Source organism: Neoarius graeffei, chromosome 13, assembly GCF_027579695.1.
Source record: "Neoarius graeffei isolate fNeoGra1 chromosome 13, fNeoGra1.pri, whole genome shotgun sequence".
Taxonomy (NCBI): domain Eukaryota; kingdom Metazoa; phylum Chordata; class Actinopteri; order Siluriformes; family Ariidae; genus Neoarius; species Neoarius graeffei.
In genome coordinates, this window is record NC_083581.1 from 49,612,993 (window position 1) to 49,628,526 (window position 15,534).

General features: G+C 42.6%; 1 protein-coding gene across 3 annotated transcripts in view; it reads left to right on the forward strand.

The window, feature by feature from the left end:
* Nucleotides 1-15,534, forward strand: part of eif4ba (eukaryotic translation initiation factor 4Ba) — a 63,809-nt gene that overhangs the window by 352 nt on the left and 47,923 nt on the right. For all 3 annotated transcript variants that reach the window (XM_060937969.1, XM_060937970.1, XM_060937971.1), the window contains exon 2: nucleotides 15,305-15,445. In XM_060937969.1, the coding sequence (XP_060793952.1) occupies nucleotides 15,305-15,445 (141 nt within the window). The remainder of the gene's footprint in view (nucleotides 1-15,304; nucleotides 15,446-15,534) is intronic.

The window sequence follows — 15,534 nt, forward strand, 5'->3', positions numbered from 1 at the left end:
ATGGCTCGCCTCAATGCGTTTTCTTAGCGGTCTGCAGCGTTTGTGCTAGGTCTCCGGCTTGCTAAGCGTCTTGACGGGGCAGGAAACGGCTCCGTCCGGGTCGCCTACCGGTTCATAAAGCACTATAACGGACCACTGACCGTCAAACGCGTTCCCGTTAAACTCAAAGAGGGAAAGAATCGTTCGGTCATTTTAGGGCGACGGAAACTTCCCACGTGGCAAACAAACCGCTGTGAAGTGTTCATACGCTAAAGCTAAAAACAAACCCTGAACAAGCTAGCATAACAGTCTGGCGATTAGAACAACGCACTTTCAGTTCTAGATCTCAACAGACAACTTACAGGAAATTCATGCTGGTCTTTGTTAAATACCTAGCAAAAAAAAAAAAAATGAACATAAGTGTTATAACGTAACTTGTACAGAGACTTGGTGTTAACCAGCATTGTGCTGAAACCCCAGTGGTGTCTGAGCCGCCATCAGCTGCCAAAACGCAGGCCGAGTTGGAGGCCATGTTAGCGGAGAAACACAAACTGCTGCTCCAGCTGGCTTTAAAGCTCTGAACACGTTGCTGTGAGGAAATAAAAGTTAAGCAGTTAAATCCCAAGCGTTTATTATTTCTCCTCAGACAAGTACTCAAAGCTAGAAGATAGCTTACCAGCCGGGAAAGATGGTTGAGTAACTCGACCTGTGTTTCAGCTGCTCACACTGAGCTGGATTTCTCACCAGGTTTTATTATTTTATAGTTAATGTCAGAGTTGCTGGATAATATTATAATACAGCTCGTTTAAACTGTCCCAGCTCTGTGAAGCCTCTGGGTTAAACGGTTATCAGCCCCCCTGAGCCAGCTTATAAAGGGTTTGGTAATTAGCAGAAGAGCAAAATCAGGTGTCATTAGGAAGGAACACTGCCTGCTCCATTATTCTAAGCCATTTTAACCAATTACCGCACTTGGTTTCATAATGAAGACAAGGAAACAGTTAAAGCACATACGCAGAGCCTTTATTTTTAAATACATTTCTGAGTGGATAGTATCTCCATCCTTGACTCTGGTATGCTGCATAAATGGGAATTAAAAAATATATATATATATAAAATAGTGCTGTCAAGCGATTAAAATATTTAATCGCGATTAATGTTGCGACTGTCATAGTTAACTCGCGATTAATCGCAATTTAATCGCACATTTGTCACATGAAAAACCATGTAATTCTCTTATCAGCATAAAAAAGTGAATGGGCTTGCTCACCGTTCGAACTACGGGGGTACTCGGGGGATCCGAGATCCCCTGAAACAGACATGAGATCCCTTGAAAACATGATTTGGGAAATGTTGGGGGGTCTCTAAAATATTGGCAAAATGATGTTTATTGACATAGCAATCGTGTGTAACGGGAAGCATCTGCATATCTGAAGCGAGCGCGCGATGGAGAGCCGCGCTCTGAGACAAGCGCAAGCACCCCCCCCCCCCCCCCCCCCCCCAAGGGAATAAAGGGACCCCCCGAAAATATCGGCATAGTTCGAACACTGGTTGTACCAATGTTTTTTGTTTTTTTTTTTATTGCAGAGCATAACACGTCTTGTCACAGCCACTGCAAAGTGGGGCTGGAGCCGCCGATGGGAAAATGAAACTTAAGCCGAGCACCGTGGCTCTTCGGGGGAGGGCAGAGGACTCTGGCTGTGCGGGGCGTGGCATCATGTCACAGAGCGTTAATCTCGCGATAAAAAAATTATCGCAGTTAAAATTGAGTCAAGTTAACGCGTTAATAACGCGACATTTTTGACAGCACTAATATATAAATAATGTTATTTACCAGCTGGGAGGTCCGTATCGTGAAATACCGTGACCGAAGTCTTGAAAGTACTGAGCGAGGCCCTCTGGGCCGAGGTCAGTATTCAAGGCCGAGGTCACGGTATTTCACCATACGGACCGACCTTAAGCTGGTAAATAATATATATTTTTTTTCTTTACCAAATTCTAACAGAAAACGAGAGTGCCCGAAAGGGAAAACTGAGCCGAGCCGCCATTTTGAATCCTCATTCACGGCTGTAATGCAAATGGCTTCCTCCTCGGTATACAAGTGCACTTCCATGGCAGGAAAAAAACTACATTTTGCCGCCTATGTAGTCCTCTATTTATACAAATAGGAGTCATTCAGGATTCAGCCATGTTTTTGCTCGGCGTTAGCAACAGTTAGAGGTTTTTAGCTTTCTCCTGAAATGTTTTGTTTTATTTCTTCTTCCTCAGGGTAGTAGAACTCGCTTTCGCTGTGAGCACTGTCGTTATCGCTATCCATGCTGTAAAATTAATGCTATTCTCCTGAGAAATGCGAAAATAAATGTTGACAAATATCGCTACTATGGTTGTTGTTGTTGTTGTGAACGAGCGAGTCGCCAGACATTCATAACTGGGGTCCGTATCGTAGGATACAGACCCGCTCGCCAGCCAATCAGAGCGCAGGATTTTGACCGCAAAAAAAAAAAAAAAAATTTTTTGAGAGTTAAAATCGACCGTAAAGTTGGCATTCGAGCTGCCCCGCTGAAGGCCTCTGCATGCTCTTGCGACAAGGCTTTCGCAGATAGCTTTTCACAGACAGTTGTAATTTATCGTTGAGCGGGCGTGCGCGATGTTATTCACCGCCACAACGCAAGGGGGCGCGAAGTCGCGAAATCGCTAGGAGTAGTTGGTGGGTGTGGTTAGTGGAGTGTTTATCCTCCGGTTACTTATAATGACTAGAACTGGAGTCGTATAGATGTACGTACTTCCTCACTTCCTCGATCAACCGCTCTTCGTGCTGCTCCATCTTCACTCGTGTTTTTAAAAATGGCGGTCGTGAAAACAAACCAAGCCGGGAAAGTAGGGAAGCGGAAGTGCATGTACAGCGGATGTAGAGTGGACCAATCAGAGCCCTCTTGTCTGCGACACTGTCTGCGAGGCTTCTGCGGTGGTCACAATTTTTGGGAGGTGCACGCAGAGCGTCTGCGAAGGGGGGGGCTTCACAGACGCCATCTGCGAGGACTGCGTTGTCAGCATAAATTGGCCTTGAGCCAGCCAGCCCTGAGTGCGTGACGTCATTGCGGTAACCAGTTTTAAAGGCCTCTGCATGCTCTTGCGACAAGGCTTTCGCAGATAGCTTTTCGCAGACAGTTGTAATTTATCGTTGAGCGGGCGTGCGCGATGTTATTCACCGCCACAACGCAAGGGGGCGCGAAGGCGCGAAATCGCTAGGAGTAGTTGGTGGGTGTAGTTAGTGGAGTGTTTATCCTCCGGTTACTTATAATGACTAGAACTGGAGTCGTATAGATGTCAGGGTTCCCACGGGGTTTTAAAAGGTAGTTAATTAAAATAGGCTAAATTATGGCCAGTAAAAAGTAGTAAAAGGTAGTAAACGTTATCTGACATGGTAGTAAATTTTTTTGACCCCCATCCAACTGGGCCTATGTGTTTTCTAATTCGTTTAATTAACCTGCATGCCATAATATCCATAAATTACTACATTTGGGCGAATTTATTTTTATGTATCGAGGAGGACCGCAGTGAGGAGTTGGTGGCGCATGCGCATTGAATTCCAATAACGGTCTAATCCAGTATAAATTTATACCAGAGATTGTTTAGTACAAGACTGACTTTGTTTATACGGCTCTAGTCGAATCTATCTGTTGACCTGACTGGCGACATCTGCACAAGAATTAAACAATGGGGAAATGCAAATTTTCAGACCTCTGGCTGGAGGAACCTGATTTTAAAGACTGGCTAAAGGCGGTAGATGGCAATCGGCGAGAGGCGTTCATTGAAAAGTTGATCGAAGAAAAGGTCAAACAACTGAGGCACATGTAATGCGTTGTGTGTGTGTGTGTGTGTGTGTGTGCCTGGTGCGTTGTGTGTGTGTGTGCCTGGTGCGTTGTGTGTGTGTGTGCCTGGTGCGTTGTGTGTGTGTGCCTGGTGTGCTTTGTGTGTGCGCCTGGTGCGCTTTGTGTGTGTGTGGGTTCGTGTTTGCCATTTGACCTGATCTAAATGTAATGAGTTGATGTACCTAAGCACATAAGATTTTTTGTGCAAATCTGTTCACCTGTTCAAAAGATTATTCCACAAACAAAAGGTTGGCCATCTTGAAAGTGTTGGCCGACAAAATGTAATCAGATCTTGTACCTAATGTGAAGTGTTGACACACAAGGTTTAGTGCAAATCTGTGTACCCGTTAAGAGGTTATGGGCCACAGTTTCACAGTTCAATAAAATTATAAATTATGTGGAAGTTTGTTTTCTTTTATGCAAATATGCATTACTCCATGTGTAGCCCTAGCAATGGGAGGTTCTATTATGCGTCCAAAGGGAAAGAGAGTTACACTACCGGTACGTTCAGATTTTCTTTCTATCTTGTCTCATCAATCCAACTCTTTGGGTAGAGTTGTCACTAACTTATATGTAGCACATTCACTTGGACTAACACATACACTCAAAGATTACCTTGTTAAATTGTGAGAAAATGTCCAAATCCAAATTGTCGCTGTGGTAGTAAAAAAAATTGTGAAGGTAGTAAAAAGGTAGTAAATTCAACATAAAATATCTGTAGGAACCCTGGATGTACGTACTTCCTCACTTCCTCGATCAACCGCTCTTTGTGCTGCTCCATCTTCGCTCATGTTTTTAAAAATGGCGGTCGTGAAAACAAACCAAACCGGGAAAGTAGGGAAGCGGAAGTGCGTGTACAGCGGATGTAGAGTGGACCAATCAGAGCCCTCTTGTCTGCGACGCTGTCTGCGAGGCTTCTGCGGTGGTCACAATTTTTGGGAGGTGCGCGCAGAGCGTCTGCGAAGGTGGGGGGGCTACGCAGACACTGTCTGCGACGCTATCTGCGAGGACTGGGTTGTCAGCATAAATTACTGCTCGACTCAGGCAATTACTAAAACCCAGGACAGGATGGGACATCACTGGTTTTAGCAAAAAACGCGGGGAGGTCACTGCCCAAGTGATAATATGTCCCATCCCGTTCCGTCCCGGGTTTTAGCAACAACCCTCGGCTCACACTCCAGGAGAACTGGTGCAAGTGAACTTACTTTCCTTTTCTTGTGGTTTTATTTTCCTTTAATTGTTGGTACTGCACCCTCTTTCACTATGGGCTTATAGCCAACGCTTCTCAACAGATCAGAGGTTTCGTACAAGTCGTCAGTAAAATGTGCAGAGCAGAGGAGAGACCACTAAGTAGGCGCCCAATGTGCCCGTGAACGTCTCGCAAAACGTGTCCAAATCATTGCAGTTTGAACATTCTTGGGCCATGAATGCAACGTAAATCCACCTTCTGTCGTGTTGCTGCACCCACCAGCAACACATCTACGTGGCATGGCGATAAATTAGCTCAAAATGGAAGCTTGAAGTTGCAGTCAGCTCTGTGTTTTAGTATAGCGGAAATGGCGATGAGGCCGATAGCCTTCCTGCTGTGACGTCACAGATGTCGAGGTCATTCACTCAGACCGCTACCTATATGAATCATTTTAATCATAAAAATTACTATATTAGATTTATCGTTAACGCTTAAAACTTTTCCTATGCCATTCTTGAGGTCTCAAGGCATTTATAAACAAAAAGTGAGGCCATGGTTCCGCGTATCTCCATTAAGCTGTCTGGTGATAACAGTCTTATTGTTGTACCCCAGTGTTAGATGAGAAACATGAACAGGTGGCGTATACCAGGTAGTGTTGTAGTCAAGACCACCTAACCTGAGACCAAATCATGACCAAGACTAGAGTGCATCGAGACCGAGACAAGACCACGCTTTTGAGTGTTTGAGACCAAGTCAGGATCAGACCAATGTGTGTGAAGAGGGGCGGGGAGGGCTGACGGCTGTTAACAGGAATAAAAATGTCACATTATTGGTTGCGTTTAAAGCAGGAAGTTTTACATCCAATCACAGTAAATGAGTTTAACAAATAAATCAGACAATTTAGTGAAATCCCTGCAGTTGTGCCCTGTCTTGAAACAAAATCCAGAGTCCTCCATGTCTAAAACCAAGACAAGACCAAATAGATATAGAGTTGATTCCGAGACGAGATCAAGACCTTCAAAACGTGGTCTTGAGGCTGGTTTCAAGCAGAACAACGCTAATACCAAGTGTTGTATTGGTCATTCAAGGCTCACCCATGGTTTTTTATTAAAGGGTGAAGAACTACCAGCATGCCATTTTAGACATCTTTGACAATCAAGCATATTTTTTACTTTGCCGTTCTGGTCTGAAAGCCATAATGGAACATTTTTACTCTCAAAATACTTTTGATGTTTTTAAGAAGGTGCCACCACAAAAAGTTTTAGAATTTCTGTTATGTGTGTTTTTGAAGCATCTCCTTTAGTTATTTGTTTATTTCTGTAATTTTATTTCTTTATTTGTCGTTAGATGAGAAATGATCATGTCAGCCAAGTGTGGACTGTTCTAAAACCTTGAGAGGCCTAATATTTGTGATGCTTTTAAACAAGACTAACAAATTAAAATAGAAGGCAGCATTAACACTTTCTATGGCAAACATAAAAATACACGAGCAATGGGACGGCACAGTGGTGCAGTTAGCACTGTCACTTCACAGCAAGAAAGTTCTGGGTTCGGGCCTAGTGGCCAACAGGGGGCCTTGCTATATGGAGCTTGTATGTTCTTCCGGTGTCTGTGTGGGTTTTCTCCAGTTTCCCCACAGTTGAGTTCAAAGACATGCGGTTAGGTTACTGGCTACTCTAAATTGCCCATAGGTCAGTCCCCCCAGGATTTTGCGGGTCTTTTTTGTGATTGTTGCGGGCTAAAATGTCTGATGTTGCGGGGGGGGTTTCCAAAAAATTGCGATGAAAGTTGCGGTGTTTTTTAGGTTTTTGTTGCGATTACATTGCGGGAGGAAGTGAAAGTTGCGAGAAATTGTTGCGATTTTCTCTTTTTGTGATTAAAATTGAGTGATATGTTAAATATTAAGTTATTACTGAAAAACTATTGATTAAAAAAACAAAGACACTGAGAAATGGTCCTATAAACAACTTTACCAATATAAAAGATTACCAGGACTACAAAAATGCAGAAAAATAGGCTTTACTTATCCAAATGCTCCTGTTGGTTCAAAAGTTAAAGTGCAGAGAACCTCACAGCACAACATGAAGTTACCTTAAAATATAATATAAATGCCTCAGCTTTCATGTAAGAAAAAAAAACTATTAATACTAGTACTGTGTGCAGGCAGTCTCTCCTGAAGACTAAATTAAACAATAATTATAAACTAATAAAATAAATGGCTCAGGCTTCATAGAAGAAGAAAACAATTTGAACAGAATCTCACAGTATGATGCTGAAGCTGCCTAAACAATGGAAAATAAAATACCATTTTGGCAAAAATGTTGGCATCCATTAATTTCTTGTATTAAGTAAAATAATGTAAAGTGCACACAGTCCTTCACTGTAAACATAACACACTTTCAGTAACAGAATTTAAGCCTACTTAAACACTGACTCGCACATGCTGCTTCTCTTGAACGTATACATGGAAGTAAGCAGTGTTGCCAGATACTGCTGACGTTTTCCAGCCCAAAATATGTTCAAAACCCGCCAAAATGCACTTGAAACCGCCCAATCTGGCAACACTGGAAGTAAGGCGGAAGGTAGTTTGTAGACGTCACCTCAAGACGATGCCAACAATTGGTCAAATTTGTGGGAAAGTTGCGGTGATTGGATATAATTGCAACACCACCCTGAATTCGCGGGGATTGGTTGAATTTGCGTTGAAGTTGCAAATCACAACATCGTGAAATCCTGGAGGGTCTGATAGGTGTGAATGGTTGAGAGGAGAAAACTTTGATAATAATCCAGTAGAAGGCAACGGAAAATCACTACTGTTGTTCTTCCCTAGAAATTCTGATGGCTGGAGCTGTCAGAGTGGCCACATCACTGTAATGATATGCAAAACGGATAGATTCGATAAACTGTTGCACGCACATCACCACATCTCTTCATTGTCATTTTCTGTCAAATAGACCAGACAGATAAACAGATAACTTTGCACGAAACTCTATGACGGCCTGCAGTTGCGATAGTTAATTTGATGCAAGTTTATTCTGGTTCTCTGTCGTGATATAGAAAACAGTGATATGCCAAGTAGATAATAGATGGAGCAATGAAGCTTTGAGTTGAGGAAAGGGTCATTCTTCGAAGCTTTGTTTAACACAGTGCACACTAGCGACCCCTAATGGTAAAGAAAATTAATAGCAGAGGCCTGTGGATATGTTTTTGTTTCTGTTCATATAATATATATGACTGATTTAAGATATATTAAAACAGAATATATTTTGCTTATGGATAAACACGCTTGTGTGACAATAAGACATGGGGAGTTTAAAGATTTGTATTGAAGAAAAGTATTTGTTCAATAGGGCTGTAACGATACACCCAACTCACGATTCGATTCGTATCGTGATTTTTGACCCACGATTCGATACACCCACGATTTTTTTAAAAATGTTTTTTTAAAGTAGTAAATTTGACTTATTAACATTTACTTACTTACATTAACTATTTAATAACAAATAATTCAGACCACTGCAGAGAATGAGTAATATGTATGCAAAAATGAACAAACGTATATCCAAAGATTGTTTTATTTCTCAAAATAATACTGTTGAGCCGGAAGCTCTGTTTTTTCGGTTCTGAAAAAGTCATTTTTCCAAATCGTGTAAATCCGTTAAGATTTTTTTTGTGGGGTGGCTCTCTCACTGTCTCACTCTCATAGGGCCAATGATTTTCTGTGATCGTGGAAAACAGATGGAAATTATGGAATTTTTATGGTGAAACATTGCTCGCGTGTCAAAATGTAACTACCGCAGAAGGCTTCCGCCCAAGCAGACATGCCTTCAGTGTTGCCAGATATTGCTAACGTTTTCCACCCCCAAATATGTTCAAAACCAGCCAAAAAGCACCTAAACCCGCCCAATCTGGCAACACTGCATGCCTTTCCGGTCAAGTGATTGTGATTGGCTTGTGGCACACCTAGCCAGCCAATGAGCTGCTTGTTTACAGATTCGCTCCCCGCGTCGCAACCAGAATGGCGACCGCTTAAAAGAAATGAATGCTCTGCCAGTGGCGAGTGTGGACGTTGCGTGACTCGCAGAAGATTGTCGCAGGTCGGCGAAAAAACGACTTACTAAGAGATATAAAAAAATAAAAGTAATTTAAGTAAGTTTAAAATGTAATTTAAATAAAAAGTAAAGTATTCATAAATTGAAGTTTGGAAGCGCCTCTGTTTTTGGGCTGAGGAGAAGTTTGAAAGGGTGTACCGCGATTCTGCCTTCTTGTATCGCGACACGGATCGTGGCTCTGCGTATCGCGATTTCGATACGCATATTGTAACAGCCCTATTCAACAGTCTTGGTGCTCATTCTGTTCATTTTCTTATTAGCAATCTCCCCTGCCTTTGAAAAAAAAATGTTCACATGGAACAGAGGAGGTTAGTTCGTTTTATTTGTGTCAGTAAAACATTCATAAACTAAAATACTCGATACTATGCACATGGAAACACCACATAGTGATTTGAACCAGTTTTAACTGCTGATCCACTGACAACACAGTCACATAGGTGTGTATGGAACATAGCCTCGGTCGTCACATGATCACTTGACTTTGGCACTTCAATACAAGCTTTGAGTCACTGCTTTTGGAAGCACTGCTTTGTAGTTTTCAAAGCAAGCTTCGACGCTTCAGGTTCTCCATTACGTCACTAAAACACACCACACTAAATAATGGTCCAAGCATGCGCCCATGTATCACACCAGTGACTTCACCTTGTGGGTGAAACGGTGTTATTTGATTGGGCAATATAATGGGGATTTCAGTTGTACTGCATATTTTAACACAGACAACTGTTTATCCCAGGTTTTCTTAACTCATAATAAAGGGGGAGGAGAAGATGGCGAGTTAGTAGTAGATTACTATAGTCCGAAGCAAAATGCAGCTTTCTTAAATGTTGCAAGTGGCTCATGCTTCATCACGTCACAACCCCAAATCAGAAAAAGTCAGGACGGTATGTTGAAATTGAAATTAAAACTGAAAACAACAATTTGTGAATAATCTTTGACTTGGATTGTACTCAAAGCAATACAACAGCACATTATTTAACGTTTAACCTCATTAAGTTTTTTTTCCAAAATAAACAGCTCAGTTTTAATTCTCGTAACACATTTTTAAAAAGTTGGGACAATAAAGCATTTAGCACTTTTTGTAATGTTGCCATTCCTTCTCAGAATACTTAAAAGATGTCTCAGTATACTTTTCTGCATTAAAGTGCATATTCTGGACCAATTTCGGTTTTTTTATATGAAAGTATGTCTCTTTACACACTCATCCAGAAGGGTAATTTTGCACAAGGCCATCTGTCTACAGCAGAAAAAAATAAAATAACAAAACGCGTCTGGAAAAATCCCAAGGGAGTCTGGAGCCAGATTCGTGACGTTACCTGCGGAAGCACCAGTAGACTGCGCGAGCTTTGCACGGTTTCAGTGCACAGCCTGTGTAGACCAAGCGCTCCCATTTCTCTCTCATTGTCCGGTCTTTTGGGAAACAATGGGTGCTAATCCCATCAAGATTGGTGTTGCTACACCCTCCTACGATACATCTGTTAACCATTTTAATAATTACGCGATAACGTTGAAGAAATTTGCAGAAACCCACCAGGTCGTTTTCTCATAAACAAACCAGCGCTGACGTAGGATTCAGAGAGAGGCGTCCCACAGATGATGTCACGAAAATCAATGTTTGCCAGGAAATCCAAATGCCAAGTTTTTTCAGAGGCGGACCAATTCGCCTCATATGGCTTGATTTCAACTGAATTTTTCTGGTATTGCACAAGGTAAAAAAAATTGCAGAGAATGCAGAATGTTAGAGATATTTGACCAAAGTTTAATATAAAATAGGAGCATTGATCTTGCTCCTGAATTTACCCATGATCTGCCCTTTAATGCTGACATCACAGAAGTGTAAGTTATTTTTGCCAAGGGCACTGACACAACCCCATACCATGATAGACCCTGGTTTTTGGACCTGTTGCTGATAATAGTCTGGATGGCCCTTTTCGTCTTTGGTCCAGAGTACACGGTGTCTATTTCTTACAAAAAAGACTGGAATACTGATTTGTCTGACCACAATACACATTTCCACTGTGTGATGGTCCATCCCAGATGCCTCTGAGCCCAGAGAAGTCGACAGTGCTTCTGGACACAGTTAACATAAGGCTTCCTTTTGCACAGTACAGTTTTAACTGGTATTTGTGGATGTAACTCCGTATTGTAGTGCTTGACGAAGGTTTGCCAAAGTAATCCCAAGCCCTTGTGGATATAGCAACTATAGACGAATGATGGTTCTTGATGCAGTGCCATCTGAGGGATCCGAGATCAAAGGTGTTCAGCTTAGGCTTGCGCCCTTTATGCACCAAAATTCCTCGAATCATTTAATGATATTATGCACTGCAGAGAGTGAGATATTCAAATCCCTTCCTATCTTTCTCTGAGGGCTTTTATTTTTATTAATCATTGCAATAATTGGGCGGCACGGTGGTGTAGTGGTTAGCGCTGTCGCCTCACAGCAAGAAGGTCCTGGGTTCGAGCCCCGGGGCCGGCGAGGGCCTTTCTGTGTGGAGTTTGCATGTTCTCCCCATGTCCGCGTGGGTTTCCTCCGGGTGCTCCAGTTTCCCCCACAGTCCAAAGACATGCAGGTTAGGTTAACTGGTGACTCTAAATTGGCCGTAGATGTGAGTGTGAATGGTTGTCTGTGTCTATGTGTCAGCCCTGTGATGACCTGGCGACTTGTCCAGGGTGTACCCCGCCTTTCGCCCGTAGTCAGCTGGGATAGGCTCCAGCTTGCCTGCGACCCTGTAGAAGGATAAAGCGGCTAGAGATAATGAGATGAGATGAGATTGCAATAATTTTCTCATACATTTGTTGGCAGACTGCTGATCCTCAGCTCATCTTTGCTCCTCAAAACTAGGTCTTTCCTGGATACTGGTTTTGTATCAAATCATGATTAAAATCACCTGTTGGCATCACCCGTTTCAAATCACATCATTATTTAATTGTTTTACCTCATTACCAGCCCTAAATTTTCCCCGTCCCAACATTTTTTGGAATGTGCTACAGGCCTGAAATGCAGGAACGGATGTATATTAACAAATGAAATGAAGTTGACCAGACAACATGAAATATCTTGGGTTCATACTGTCTGTAATGAAATACAAGTCAAAGTAAATTTCAAAATCACTGCTTTCTTTTTTTTTATTTGCATTTTCCATACCGTCCCAATGTTTTCTGATTTAGGATTGTAGAAAGCTTCCATTCTCAAATATTGATTGAAGCTGAGAATTGATATGAGACTCATCTCATCTCATTATCTCTAGCCGCTTTATCCTGTTCTACAGGGTTGCAGGCAAGCTGGAGCCTATCCCAGCTGACTACGGGCGAAAGGCGGGGTACATCCTGGACAAGTCGCCAGGTCATCACAGGGCTGACACATAGACACAGACAACCATTCACACTCACATTCACACCTACGGTCAATTTAGAGTCACCAGTTAACCTAACCTGCATGTCTTTGGACTGTGGGGGAAACCGGAGCACCCGGAGGAAACCCACGCGGACACGGGGAGAACATGCAAACTCCACACAGAAAGGCCCTCGCCAGCCACGGGGCTCGAACCCGGACCTTCTTGCTGTGAGGCGACAGCGCTAACCACTACACCACCGTGCCGCCTGATATGAGACTCTTTTACTGAAAAGAAAACCCAAAAAGATGGCAGAATAGTGTTTTTGATCTAAAATCAGATTCTTATACAAATTACCTTCTTGCATTCATCTTCAGAAAATGTTTCATTCTGGTCAGGGTCCCTGTTTTTAAATGACAAATTTGTTTATATTTTGGGAAATAGAACCGTCGTTCTAAAATTCATTATAAAATATTGCATGCAGGCACAAACAAAATTAATAACTGCAGGAGAGTGCAGGATTTTCAAACTTTTTAAGAGAGCAGGTTGGCTTGGGAGTGGTAATCCCATGCACACCTCTACTAAGTGCCAGCAGCGAACACAGACACACTTGATTTGTAATTAATTGTCTGTCTCTGTCTCATTAACTGCAGAATGAACTTGGGGTGTGATTTCATAAGTTGTTTGGAAGATCATAATCTGTTTTTTTTCTCTCTTGAATAGTAAGTACATTTATGTAACAGTTTTTAAAAAAATCATTAAACAACAAAAGCAATCTGTACTTTTACCATCACTAAGAAATTCTGTGAATATAAATAAAATTATTCACACCCATATCCTTACTCTGGTAAACTGTGTAACAACAGAAGGCAACATTTGGGCATTTGCATATTGGAACCGAATAGGGTTTTATTTTATATTTAATGATGCAATGACATTTGGTGTTACATGTTCAGCTCTAGGCAGCATAGTGGCGTAGTGTAGTAGTTAGCACTGTCGCCTCACAGCAAGAAGGTCTGGGTTCGAGCCCAGCAGCCGGCGAGGGCCTTTCTGTGCGGAGTTTGCATGTTCTCCCCGTGTCCGCGTGGGTTTCCTCCGGGTGCTCCGGTTTCCCCCACAGTCCAAAGACATGCAGGTTAGGTTAACTGGTGACTCTAAATTGACCGTAGGTGTGAATGTGAGTGTGAATGGTTGTCTGTGTCTATGTGTCAGCCCTGTGATGACCTGGCAACTTGTCCAGGGTGTACCCCGCCTTTCGCCCGTAGTCAGCTGGGATAGGCTCCAGCTTGCCTGCGATCCTGTAAAGGATAAGTGGTTACAGATAACAGATGGATGTTCAGGCCTATCAGATATTTTTAACTGTCTTTATTCTCCATTTAATTCTACCAAAAATTTATTATCATAAAAAAATCATATTTGGTAAACCTAGTCAGCAATAGGCAGTGAGGACAGCTTCTTCCATGCAAGTCTTCAAGATTAAAATATAACTGGCAAGCATTGTGGATTTGCATGCATATTAATTTCACCAGGTGGCGCGGTGGTGTAGTGGTTAGCGCTGTCGCCTCACAGCAAGAAGGTTCTGGGTTCGAGCTCTGTGGCCGGCGAGGGCCTTTCTGTGTGGAGTTTGCATGTTCTCCCCGTGTCTGCGTGGGTTTCCTCCGGGTGCTCCGGTTTCCCCCACAGTCCAAAGACATGCAGGTTAGGTTAACTGGTGACTCTAAATTGACCGTAGGTGTGAATGGTTGTCTGTGTCTATGTGTCATCCCTGTGATGACCTGGCGACTTGTCCAGGGTGTACCCCGCCTTTCACCCGTAGTCAGCTGGGATAGGCTCCAGCTTGCCTGCGACCCTGTAGAACAGGATAAAGCGGCTAGAGATAATGAGATGAGATGAGATGAGATTAATTTCACCGGCTGCTGTTTTGCCCAAGTGTGGTGCCAGTATCTAAAATAGAACCTACCATGATCCAAGTTTTGTGCTAGTGCAGGAAGTATGTGAAAAGCGATCCAGGGAGATCCACAATGACATATAAATCAACATTTAAAAATCCAGTCAAAAATCAAATTGAGATTTATTTTGCAGCCCTAGATGTCATGCTTAGAAATGCTTCTATCTGCTTTGGCCAGCTACAGGTGTATATGATGTGGGCTGTAGCTTGCCTCATGCTTCTTTTAGTTCTCTTTTGATTATATCAGTCTGCGCCCCCTTCAGAATATTTCCCCCATAGTAGCTCTATTACTATCTATATGTTTATTTATTTTTATAACGTGCTATGGTGAACAATAGCCACAAGAGGTATGACTAGGTCATGAACTAACATAGGCAACAAAGCACTGTAATAGTAAATCAAAAGGGCCAGTTAGTGATTCACAGCAGCCAAGAAGTTCTCCCTATGAGATCACAGTACGGAAAGCAAATAGTCATGAACACAAGAGCAAATAACATTAATAGTAACATTTTGCATATCACTACAGTGACGTGGCCATTCTGACAGCTCCAGATATCAGTTTCTAGTGAAGAATTGCAGCAGTGGTTTCCTGTTGCCTTCTACTGGATTATTACAGAGGTTTTCTCTTCTCAACCATTCACACACACATTCACACCTATGGGGGAAACTAGAGCTCCCGGAGGAAACCCACACAGACACGGGGAGAACATGCAAACTCCACACAGAAAGGCGCCCTTCGGCTGTGAGGTTCAAACCCGGAACCTTCTTGCTGTGCTAACCAGCTCGCCAGCTCTATTCCTGCTAGACTTTATTTGAGAATTTGCTGAAGAGTTGTGAAATATTTGCATGTAAATATACATAATGTGCCTTTTTTGCAGCTAAGAAGAAGGGCAAGAAGGGGAAGACCCTCACCCTAACTGATTTCTTAGCAGAAGACAGTGGGGGCAGCTCTGTACCAAGTTACACACCCACAAAACCTACCAGTTGGGCAGATGAGACAGATGACCTGGAGGGAGACGGTGAGAGCACTCGCAAAAACTACACAGCCTGTATCGTGCTTAGAAATGAGGTTCAGTTGGTCTTTTCCTTGTTGCTTATTTATTTACCT